Below are 12,259 nucleotides of genomic sequence, written 5' to 3'. Positions count from 1 at the left end.
GCATTTGTTTCAAAGACAATATGGCCTCAACCTTCTGTAACAGTTGGGAGTAGTTATAAACCAAACTGAAGATCAATAGTTTTATTAAATATTGTAGCATTCTATCTTGATGGTATGTACCACTTCTGCTAGTTTTGAGATAAAATGAACCCTATGGAATGCCAAGCATTAAATATATGTTGTATAAAAAATGTGTATATTAAAGATAAAATACATACACATGACATTTTTCATTTCCAAAAGTGTAATGAATCTTTCACCAATATATTTAAAATTGTAAGTTACAAGGTAGATGGGCTTCACAGAATATGGGTAAAATATGCTGGGGTCTATAAGTAATATTTCAAGAGACTTGAGGTTAATACTATATAATTGTCATTTAATTCATAAGAACACATTAGCTATCTTCAACCCTTGTATGAAATTTCAATTACAATCTCACAAACTCTAAACAGGAATTTTCATACTGATCTACCACGAACCTTTTAGTAAGTAATTCTACACAGTGCAAATACCATTGAGTTAGTGTAAAAGCTGACCTTATTTCTAAAGAACATCAAACATCCAGTGTAACCCAAACAATGCTACTCCTACTACTTTACATGCAATATCAGATCAACAATTCATCACTTTAAATATATATGTAATATTCAACAGAAACTATAAAAATGAAGTTTGTAAAGGTTCTAATAGGTATGCACTTACATTGCTTTAAAAATAAAAAGATACAAATTTCTGGTTACTGTAACAAACCATTACTGTAGAAAGGCATTGCTACATAATGGAAGAAAGGAATATATGATAAGACCTAGACACACATTGCATGCCTACGTTTCTTTTAGCTTATTAACCGAGATGATTTTGGCTGCTCATCAACATTTTGCCGGGGTATGTGAAATGTGCAGACCTAACACCACTGGCTGTTAGTATGCTGAAGCAATGGCCAGCCGCTACACACCCAATCACTTGGCAAGATGGCCAGACAAAACCACGACGAGACCTTCAATTCACCCGGTGGGAAGACCAGCCAAGCCATGACATGACTGTCTTGTCATCCGTCATTAAGGACTTAATCATTGCCATCAAGTTCTACCTACACTGCCTGAAGTCCTGATTAATGAGATTATATAAAACCATTTTTTACACTCATAATAGTTTGGCAAAGAGTCTCCATAATTCATTAATTACTGTCAGCTGGTCATATGGCTTGGTTGCCTTTGCACTTCAAATCTATTCTTTTATCTACCACTTAACCCACACAGGACGGGTGGTACAGCATGTGTACCGTGCATTCAAAAGCCCAGTTGCCGGGCGGCACAGTATTGTGCCAGCCATTCAATTGATTTAGGCCTAATAATTCGAACGCCCCGGCATTTGGACATTCAAGGCTAGAATTCCCCCGTCGGGAATGGGTTAACCAAGTGCACAGTCTCCTCTTACAACTCAGCAACATAAAATGTAAGTTAAACAGGAACAAATAATGAGTAAACACTTTTCTGCATCTGATAATTAAGTATATATATATATATATATATATATATATATATATATATATATATATATATATATATATATATATATATATATATATATGAATTGCTACTTCATAGTTATGGAAGTTTACAAAAGCTGAAGGGTATTAATTTTGAAGCAAATATAATACACCATCCCTTTCTTGACACTACATTTAAAATCACTGTATACTAGCAATGTGCATTCATAATATCATTCCCCTTAAATTGGAAAAGTCAGAACAGAAAACCTTTGACAAAATGTAAGCTACTAAATAGCTTTTGATCCCATACAACCATGTAAAGGGGCATAAATCAAAAACATATCTTTATATTTTGGTATATTGAATAAAGGTACAGGAGTTATAAGATTCCTGGGAAGGATGGAGGTTTTAAGTTCTCAACTAAAAAAACAACATATTTCCTCATATCTGGAAAATCTGAATACACAACTAGAAATTGGTTATTACTACTTACTATACCTATCACAATTAAACTTATATAAAATACAGTATTAATTTTCAGTGTACCTTTAGAAAGCTGAAAAGGGACTATGTCACATTTCACCTTCTACAAGTGATGCACAAGAAAAGAGAAATCACTACCACCGTTTTCTTTCAACACAGACGGACTCACAAGTACCTAAAATGGGATCAATAAAGACGAACCTCCAAAAATAAAGGTAAAGCTATTTGAATCGTACCTTCTGAGATCTGATAAACTCTCTGGTTTTCTCTGTTCTTGACATCCAACAAAAAGTATCCTCAAGTATACCCATGAACAACTTTTCTAGAATGCTTCAGCATAGTAACAGAAAAACTACTCTTCGTATTTGTTGGGGTCAAATGAAATACTACTCATTTATAATAAGTTTTCTCAATTTTACACATTGATTAATGTGAGCAAGAAGGTTACGGACCTATACATATGCAACTTTCATTTGTATATGATTTTTTTTTTTTTCTGTTTCTCGACAAGCAGCAGGTTCATTTCTGTTCAGCCCCTAGTTAATCATTCTGACTTATAAATCATAAAAAATATTTCCCCCTTGATATTTACACTGCTATCAAATATTGTTTTCTATTTACATGTTATCCCAACACCCTCCCTATTTTATACCTATCTAGTATTCACGTAGGAAAAATACAGTATATTGAATGAGGGATAAGTTACAGGGTATATTAAAAAAAAAAAAGGAACATCTAAGTATCAATAAATAACTTTAGAATAACATCACACCATTTTTATTCTTAAAATAGAGTGTAAAAGAATTTTACTTTATCCCCTTCAGAATGAATAGAGCATTTCCACTACTTCTCCACTTTATCAATCATTAATTGTACACATCAATTACAATGTAATATAAATCATACGAACAACAAAGTGAAATAAAGTGAGTGTATCTAAAATTACACAAAAAGAATAGAAACTATACATCATTCTAGGATAATATAAGATACCACTTTAATTTCATTTTACAGAATTTCTCTCAAATACTATCAAAATCAAATTTAAGGAGACCTGCCTAACCAAAGTATCTTAACCCTTTCACGCCAGCTGACGTGCTGACACGTTTCGTGGTTTATGGGTCAGACGCCGGCGATGAGATATTTGGTCAAGGCCAGCGCTCGGGGTTAGTAAGTGGACAGCCCAAGCTCGCTGCTAGTGCGCCCAAGAATCCCGAGGCGTTAGGCTTATGCGTTTGAAAACCAGGGCGTTCCGACCATTTAGAGCCGGAATAGCCCCGCCATGAATGGGTTAAAAAATCATTCTCAACATTTCCTGCAGTTCTTAAAATAATAAACAAAATACATAGATCAAATAATGATGAAAAAATACAAATAATACACACATGATTGTCACTGTGTACAAGAATGAGAATAAGGCAGAGAAAGACAGAAGTACCGGTTAGCCGGTTAGCCCACAACATAATCATCCAAGAGGAACAGCTACACTGACAGACATACTTCATTAAAATTTGACACAAAATTGATTACAGGAATCAACTTAAACCAATGCTTAACCCTAGCATATTGCATCCATATTAAGTCATCTCAAAAGATCATAAAACTGACAGACAGACAGACAGGCAGACTGCAAGTGCTTGTGACCCACAATAAATATTCTTTTGATACGACGACTTCCCTTGGAGCCCTAATTAACTAATGGTAGATATAAATTCCAAATTTTCGACAGCCACCGTGAACCGAAGTTCCACTGGAATTACGAGTGGAGTTCTGTCACTTGGGATTACGGGAGAGAGCAATGAACGGCCTCCGTCCTTGGCCCCTTCTTTGCCCACTCGCTCGGCCTCCACTTGCACCTCACCACATGCTGTACTCCACATCGTCGCTGTCAGCCATCACAAAGAAGCCCCAGATGGTCAGGAAGGTGACGATGTTCCCTGAGAGAACCAGAGCACAAGCACCCCACTGAATCTGGAAAAGGGTACATGTTGTTGCTACTGCAATACTGATATTAAATATAACCTAAAGACAATAGAAAACATTTAACTTTGTGAAAGAAAGCTGAATCTATTAAGCCATTACAGACGAGTGGCAACAGCCATACCTACTACAAGTCACTCAAAAGTGACAAAATCCACGGTACTCTCAATGTATAAATGAGCAGGAATTGGGCATAAAAATGGGGTGAATACAAAAAAAAAAAAAAAACTTGAATGTTACCTATATTACTTTTTTCAACATTTTGACTATAAATTTCCATATAGAATTTCAAAAAGTACATAGAAGAGTCCCATGCCAGTCACAAGGGTGCACAATAGGGTATTTCAATAATTGCAACTTTTGAAATGTCATCGTGACTGTACAAAAATAGGCTCCATATATCATAAAAATGAAATGTGAAAAAAATCAGCTTGATCTGATAACGTTTAGGGGTTGCACTTTTCAATTTAATATATTACGCATTTCCGCGGAATTGGGGCCGCGCAGCGGACGAGGTCCACGCACTTCGAACTTCCTCGCTAACGTTAAGTGATCATAGTTCCCTTCCGAATCATAATCAAATTTGTGTCTTTAGGTCATCAAGTTCCTTGCTGACCTTGGGCACTTAAATATTACATGTAACAAATTCTTCACTGAACTTAGGCACTTAAATAACGCATATAACAAGTTCCTCGATGACCTTAGGTCACTGACTGACCTTAATGGCCTATAAAAGTAATGCCCGTGTTTCTTCAATAAGCATATAATTGTTAGTTAATGAATAACATTATTGTACATTCCAATAAGCTTCTGTTGTGTTGCTATGTTTTTGTGATATTTTAGCACGATATAATTCGCTGAAAGTGATTAAAATTCAAACGTTTCTGGACGAGAAAATGTTTCGAAACCTGTGACTGAATTGAAGAATTATATCAGAAATTTGGACTGAAGACTATTACTAAACTAAATGCTATCACAAAAGTACTAAACATAAAGAAAGTATCTTATTATATACAGAAGGAGAGTTTGAAAGTTTCGTTTATTGGTACTGAAATCGTATCTTTTAAAGGCAAGAGACAACCGAGAGAAGTGCTACAAGAAGATATCGAGTGGTATGAAGCAAAGTTAAATGGTAGTGCTGGATCCCTTGGTTCTGTTGACCATAAAGCTACTAAAAGGAAGGTATACAGAAATAAGAGGAAATGTAGTCTGGCAAATAAAATAACTGAGTGACATTCAGGAATATGTGAAAACCAAACAGACAATGAACATGACAACGGAAACCAATCTTCGTCAACCTTAGAAGATTTATCCACTCCTGATAACTGCCAGGAAAGAAACGGAAATACACCACGGAAATAATGCAACAAATTTTATTAGACTCCTGTAGTGGAAACTGCATTGTGGTGGAACGTCTCCAGTGAAGCTGTACAAGAGATACTGATGTTTTTTTGTTTTTTTTTCTCAAGTAGTAGGCCTTGACAGCAGATTGATTCCTTCAGATACTACCATATTCCACAAGAAAAGGGAGGCAACTATTGGTAAAAGAGATGGCACTCTAGCTTCATTGAAGAAAAATAAAATATGAACAAAAACAATATGTCATAACCTCAGGGAATTAACAGAAGTGATTGATTTTTTTTTTAGGATATAAAGGTTGAGGTCCATTTTAAGTGGCCAATTGACTTTAATGCTATTGACGGGTAACCATTCATGAACTACTGGACAGACAAGCAAAATTATTTTGTCTTGAGTCCTTAAAAGAATTTAAAAAACATGACATTGCCTAGGATATTTGTGCCAGTTGGTGTTAGGTGGTTAGGTTATATGTGTTCATCATTGCATGTTTGTATCACTTGATGTTGTACTTGATAAATTATAAAGTATTGAAAATGCTGATTTGCCATCCCAGACAAAAGTTGGCTTGAAAGACAATCTTATTAGATGCTTGAGGACATTGCAAAAGAACCCTACTGTTATCAAAGGTATCTTCGAGTTCTCCAAAATCCATTTCTTTTGCTGGCGAAAAGCTGTCATTAGCACCGGGCCGACAATATTTCAGACAGCATTTGGGGCATCTCAAATGTGTTCAGAAGTAGGGATCAGATTAGGGTTTGACAAATCCTACTTTGCATCCATCAGTAGATATCTGCATAACACAGATGTTATTTTCATGCCACTCTCTCACGATGCTGACTGCATGCATGAGGTATTTGGTATGTTGAAAATGGGATTGGAAAAAGCTGGATATACAAACCAGCCAAACTGAAAGATCGAATTCGGTACAATTTTTCCAATGAGAAGTTATGCAACCTCAGCACAGACAATTTTGTGAATGTCCCAGGTTTTTCGGAAAGAGTGTTTAGTTCCCCTTTGTTCTATCATATACGGGAAGATATGAATAAGATATGCTAATTCCCGGCCATAATCAGCATTGTGAAAGACTGATTGGAGACATGAAGCGGTCCTGGGACATCAATACCCTTGTCTCTATATCAAATATACGGTAATTGCGGAAGAGATTGAAAGGAAATGTGGATAGGGTAATATAATATATGTGAGAAGTTGTTGCATGTTATAGATATTGCCAATAAAAGATACGTTTCTAATTTGTAATATACTTTCACAATGTGTTATATTATGCTTAATTATAGAAAAAATACTCTTAAAAGTTAAAATTATACTATACACGATTGAATAAATCAACATAATTTGAATACATCGTTAAGTAATTACTGCTAAAATGACGAAGAAAATATAGAAAACGGGTAATTTCACCCCAGACTAAACTAATTATTTAATCGTATTTTTCGTATCTTTGAGTAAAAAGTGCAATAGGTAAACATTGATAAAAACAAATAAAAATGGTATCACTAGTCAAGAAAAAATAAATGGAGCCTACTTCTGAACAGTCTCCGTGAATTTGAAGGATTTTTCAAAAATCACCAATTATTGAAATACCCTAGTGCACAAACCAGTGGGCTGTGAGATAGAGGAGAAGAAAGATTTCTGGGAGGATACTAATGAACTGATGGGAAGCATCCTAAGAGAAGAGTGTTGGTTGGGGCAGATTTCAATGGGCATGAAGGTTGAGGAAATGGGGGGATGAGAGGATAATGGAGATAAATGGTTTTGAGGAAAGGTATACAGAAGGGCAGAGGATGATTGACTTTGCTTATAGAATGGATATGGCTGTGCTACATACATTCTTTATTAACCCATTTGCGCCAGATGACGGAATATTATGTCATAGGATTATTTTGCTCCGGACAAATGACATCCTATTGCGTCATGATCTTTCCCTCTAAATACATGTTTTACATAGTTACAGATGTATATACTCATTGCAGTTGCATTTATATAGACACACTGATCTTGGCTTACCCCCCCCAAAAAAAAAGTCTCTCTCTCTCTCTCTCTCTCTCTCTCTCTCTCTCTCTCTCTCTCTCTCTCTCAGCATCCCATAAAATCAGGTGGGTGTAGAGCGCTCTGAGAGGCGTAACTCAGTATCGTGCCAGGAGAGATCTAACATGTGGATGCTGCATGTGCATGTTATCCCCATGGCGGGAGAAGCATTGGGCAAATAATCAGCCCAGACGAATGGGTTAATGGATCAAATAGGGACGAGGAACTTGTCAGGAGGCGGATGTTAGGAATGTATCCACCAAGGAGAAGAAAGAGGAGAAGGCCTAAGAGGGAATTCATGGATGCAGTGAGAGATGATATGAGAGCAACCGATCTGACTGAAGAGGATGCAGAGGATAAGGGGGGGGGGGGGAGAGAGAGAGAGAGAGAGAGAAGGAGGGGTTAGGAGACAGACAGACAAAGAGAAAAATGCAGATAGACAGGGAGAAAGATGGAGCAAACAGAAATAGAAGGAGAAATATAATAGAATTTACAATTGACTATAAATATAATATATAATATAAGTGTTGTGATGATAGAGTACAAATATGAAACAATGAAATCATGACAAAACAAAGGAAAAATCTAAAAGGAAAAAGAAAAAAAATAGAAAAGGAGGATGAGAAAATTGAAGAACCAAAACAAACTGAGAGGACAAAAGGAGTAGAAGGAGGAGAAGGAAGAGAAGGAAGAGAAGGAGGAGAAGTGCAGAGATAGGTGGAAGAGGAGTTGATGAAGAGGAATTGAGGAGGAGGAGGAGGAGGAGGAGGAAAGAGGAAGGAGGCAGAAGGAAGGAGGAGTAGGAGTAAGAGGAGTAAGAGGAGGAGGAGGAGGAGGAGAATGAGGAGGAGGAAGCAGAAGTAGGAGAAGTAGAAGTAGAAGTAGAAGTAGAAGTAGGAGTAGAAGTAGGGGAGGAGGAGGAGGAGAAGTATGGGGGGAGGGGGAGGGGGAGGGGGAGGAGGAGGAAGAAAAGTAGGAGGAGGAGGAGGAGAAGTAGGAGGAGGAGGAGGAGAAGTAGGAGGAATAGGAGGAGGAAGAGGAGAAGGAGAGGGGAGGAGAGGAAAGGAGTATGAGGAGTAGAAACGCCTCTCTTACCACTGGCTGTTCGACGGGTGCTCTGGCCAGCACAATGGGAAGACCAAAGGCAGACACGACCAAGCCCGCCGTTATGAAGTATGCCAGTTCTTTACACGGATTGCTGCCGCCAGAGTCCTCCGACATTCTACGAGCGATGATGGTTGGGATGGGAGCCAGGACGTAGAACATCAGCACGAAGAACGGCCACCAGTTACTAGGAAAAACAGTGAATGAACTAGTAAATGCACAAAAATGAAGAAGTTAATGAATAAAAGTTGAATGATATATACAAAAAATTTCTTTAACCCCTTCACTACGAGGACGTGTATACTGCGCCCTCGCAGCACTCGTGACAAACCTGAGGACAAGCATACTGCATCATGGCTGAGTTCTGTTAGAATTAAGTTTTCTTTCTTCCGGATACTGTGCGAGATGTTTCAGAATAGAGGTCGGATATGATACGATGGCTTACTTGACTTCCATTATCATTACATGAGAATGGGATTGGCTTATACCAGGGGAGATACCGATGCGCCCTGCTAGCAATAATTTTATTATTCATTTATGAACATTATGTAAAAATATAAAACTGATTATGATTAGTTTACCATACTACTTCAACTGTTTTCTTTGGTCATCTGAGTGAGGCCTCCCACCAAGGTCATTCTTTCCATCTTCCTCCCAACCCATGTAAATAACTTGTCACATGCACATGGGGAAAGAGGTTAACTATGCATATTTTGATATATAACACATGATGATTATGTTGAGTTTTGGCTTAAAACGTCATATTCAATAGTGACGTTTAAAATTTGGCGCGCACCGGCAGCCCTGATGCAGTGTGGGGAGCGTCTTCTACTGCCCATAGTGAAGGAGTTAAGCTTAAATCATGATGCATTTTAATTTTAATTTAATCTACACTGTAATGCATTAAACCTATCATAAAAGAAATATATATTTTTTTTCACTCTCTCAGCATATCACAAACATCAAAACAAAATCTTTAAACAGGCTTTCCTACACGTTACTTCTGTGAATAAGTTCCTATAACAGATAATACCCGAAAAAAGTAAAAATATCTTACTTGTACTCTGGCAGGGCGCAGGCCAGGATCAGGAACATAAGGCCTATTGAGGCAGAAAATGCCAAACTCACCAAAGCTGAAAACAGAAGTGGAAAAAAGTTGAAACAAAAATGTAAGATGTTGTGCTCTTATGTGGCACACTCCAAAAATTATCATCAGCAATAACCCATGATAATATAAAATACATATTTCAAAAGATTTCAACTACAGTACCTTCAACTAAACTCAAGTTCTTTGCAATGGCAAATCTACACTAACAACAACTGGCCACAAAGCAGTATGTTCAAACCCACATATCAACACAAAACAAGTCTTTGCTTGTTCTAATTCATGGAATATGCAAATATCAGATACATATAAGATGTAAGAGTATAAATACAAACTCTCACTCTTCTTTTTCACATTTTTACACCTGAGATCAATGTAAAACTTATAGGATTGAAAAGTTAAGAGAAGGGAGACGAGAGGGAGATGGAGGTAGAAGGGGGGGAAAGGGAGGGAGGGAGGGAGAGGGAGAAAGAGAGAGAAAGGGAGGAGGAGATGGAGGGAGGGAGGGAGAGAAAGAGAGAAAGAAAAAGAGAGAGAGCGAGAGAAATGTGTTGTCTGCTATTTACCAATATACTTACAAAAGAAAAGCAACATCACCACTCAAATACAAAGACAAATATTAATGATAGAAGATTATCAGATATATACTACATCACAGAGCCTGAGACATGTGTATTTCTAGTGTTGTCAGAGTCTTATACGTCTGGCTGTTTAATAACATGGTAAGGTATAAGAAAACAAATTTCCTGGCATTGTCAAAAGCACAAAATCAAAGATTCTGCCATGTTTTTTACACCATAAACTCTTGCTCTCTCTCTCCTCTCCATCACTCTACTTCTCCTCTCTTCCTCCCTCACTCCCTCTCTTTTTGTCCCTCCTCTTCTCCTTCTCTCCCACTCCTCTTTACTTGCCTTTCCTTTTTTAACCTTGAAATAAACATTTGTATCTATATATTACGTCTGCTGTAACTGTTATCATGTCCATCGAGTATTATTTACACATGTATGCTTTTGCTATTATATTCTATATAATGCAATAGTCAATGTAATTTGTATCTTTCATGTTATTCTACTTGTTACATATATATTCTACCACATACACAGATATACATACATATACGTATGCTTGTTGCTATCTGTCTACCCCTTTCTTACTGTCACATCTGACATACAAGTGTTGTTTCTTTCCTTTTGCAAGATCTATGTATTGATGCAACACTTCCCTCATCACATTCCAAACGTCACACATCACAAGAAAGCACATGATTCACACATATCCTGAGACAAATCATACACTGTGGTACAGAGTCTCCTCTCTTGGGGAGCAGAGGAGTAACACCTTGCTCCTCCTCAGAGGAGCAGCAGCCCTCACTCCAACGTCCTACTGTTCAAGCTTAAGCAATAAGCTATGAAAGCTGTTTTGGTCATGTTCTTTACAACCTAAGCCACACTACCATACATATGTAAAGGCCCAGATCAGACCTTATTACACCTTTCCTAGTAACCCTACCTCCTCATGTGTGTGTGTCCTATAAGGATGTTATAATACTTACCATAGAGTTCTGTGCATGTAGGTATGTATACAAAGATGTTTGATCAAGCCTATGCTGTATAAAAGGACAAGCTGTGACCGACACATCCACCACTGGAGTAGAATCAGGTGATTTTCTGAGGGTCAAATTGGGTCTCTCATGCAGATCAGTTATATTTTCTCCGCCCCCAACCTTGATCCTTTCCTTTGGTACCAGCATTAATGAAACACTTAGGTTTTTAGCCAAGGTTGTGGGATGGATGCCTGATATAAGCCTTCTTCTAATTTTCTCTTTTCCATTTATGTAAAGTGTCTTTTCATAACTCATATTCATTGACTTTGCTAAAAACAAGATTCAAATATTTCAAAACACAAAAAAGGTCTCTTCTACTGCAGCCAGGCTCGTTTGGTCCAAGTATCTTACCAAGTTTTGCTACTGCTGATGGGTGTCAAGGTGTATCTGAGTTGGTGCTGTTCCTCTATTATTCTGAGGGTAATATTTGTGTGCACACACACTCTCTCACACACACACACACACACACTTATATATCTGTGGGTGTACTAATTCTTGTATCATCTACAAATGACGTTACTCTCGAGTGTTTCACACCATTATCAATGTCACCAATCTTTTTCATTGAATATGAAGTCAGTGAGACATTCATCTTCGTTACTAATAATACTAAAGTGTTGTTGTGGGTCTGATATCAATTTTACTATTCTTGGGACACTATATACTTCTTCATATTGCAAATTGAGTACTTCAGCCATTTCCTTTGAATCAGTTACCAATGCACCATTATTCTCAAGAGGCCTAATTTCTGTTATTTTCTTTAACTTGTTGTTTGCATAAGAGAAAAATTATTTTGCATTCCGTTTTATAGCTTTCACAGTTCTTTTTTCTTCGGCTGCTTTATGGTTACTTATAGAGTTTTAATTTATCTTCTAATAGCCTTATCTCTGCTTTGATCCTTTTGCTCTTGGCATGATCTGTTGTTTTTTCAATTTGTTAACCTTATTTTTCTTGTTTCTTAACATGATCCTTCAATCTCTTGGTATAATATTCTTATTTCTGTTGTTTTTTGGGGGGCACAAACATTCTACAAACATCTTTAAATGCATTATAAAGCTTCTTTAGTGTATCACTTGGTGTTAAG

At 37.1% G+C, this 12,259-nt stretch overlaps 1 protein-coding gene across 1 annotated transcript in view; it reads right to left on the bottom strand.

Annotated features, from left to right (window-relative positions):
- Positions 1-1,839: 1,839 nt before the first annotated feature.
- The window catches only part of LOC122245873 (leptin receptor overlapping transcript-like 1), a 12,456-nt gene continuing 2,036 nt past the window's right edge, over positions 1,840-12,259 (bottom strand). Inside the window, exons 1-3 of the mRNA XM_043003977.2 lie at positions 9,525-12,259; positions 8,459-8,654; positions 1,840-3,949 (exon numbers count right to left, since the gene is read on the bottom strand). The exon at positions 9,525-12,259 is cut by the window's right edge and continues 2,036 nt beyond it. Of these exons, the coding sequence (XP_042859911.1) occupies positions 3,836-3,949; positions 8,459-8,654; positions 9,525-9,562 (348 nt within the window). The 5' untranslated portion in view covers positions 9,563-12,259 and the 3' untranslated portion in view covers positions 1,840-3,835. The remainder of the gene's footprint in view (positions 3,950-8,458; positions 8,655-9,524) is intronic.

This window comes from Penaeus japonicus, unplaced genomic scaffold (genome assembly GCF_977035675.1).
Source record: "Penaeus japonicus unplaced genomic scaffold, GWHDUDI00000001_assembly GWHDUDI00000017, whole genome shotgun sequence".
NCBI classification, from domain to species: domain Eukaryota; kingdom Metazoa; phylum Arthropoda; class Malacostraca; order Decapoda; family Penaeidae; genus Penaeus; species Penaeus japonicus.
This window is presented reverse-complemented; position numbering and strand designations above follow the sequence as displayed.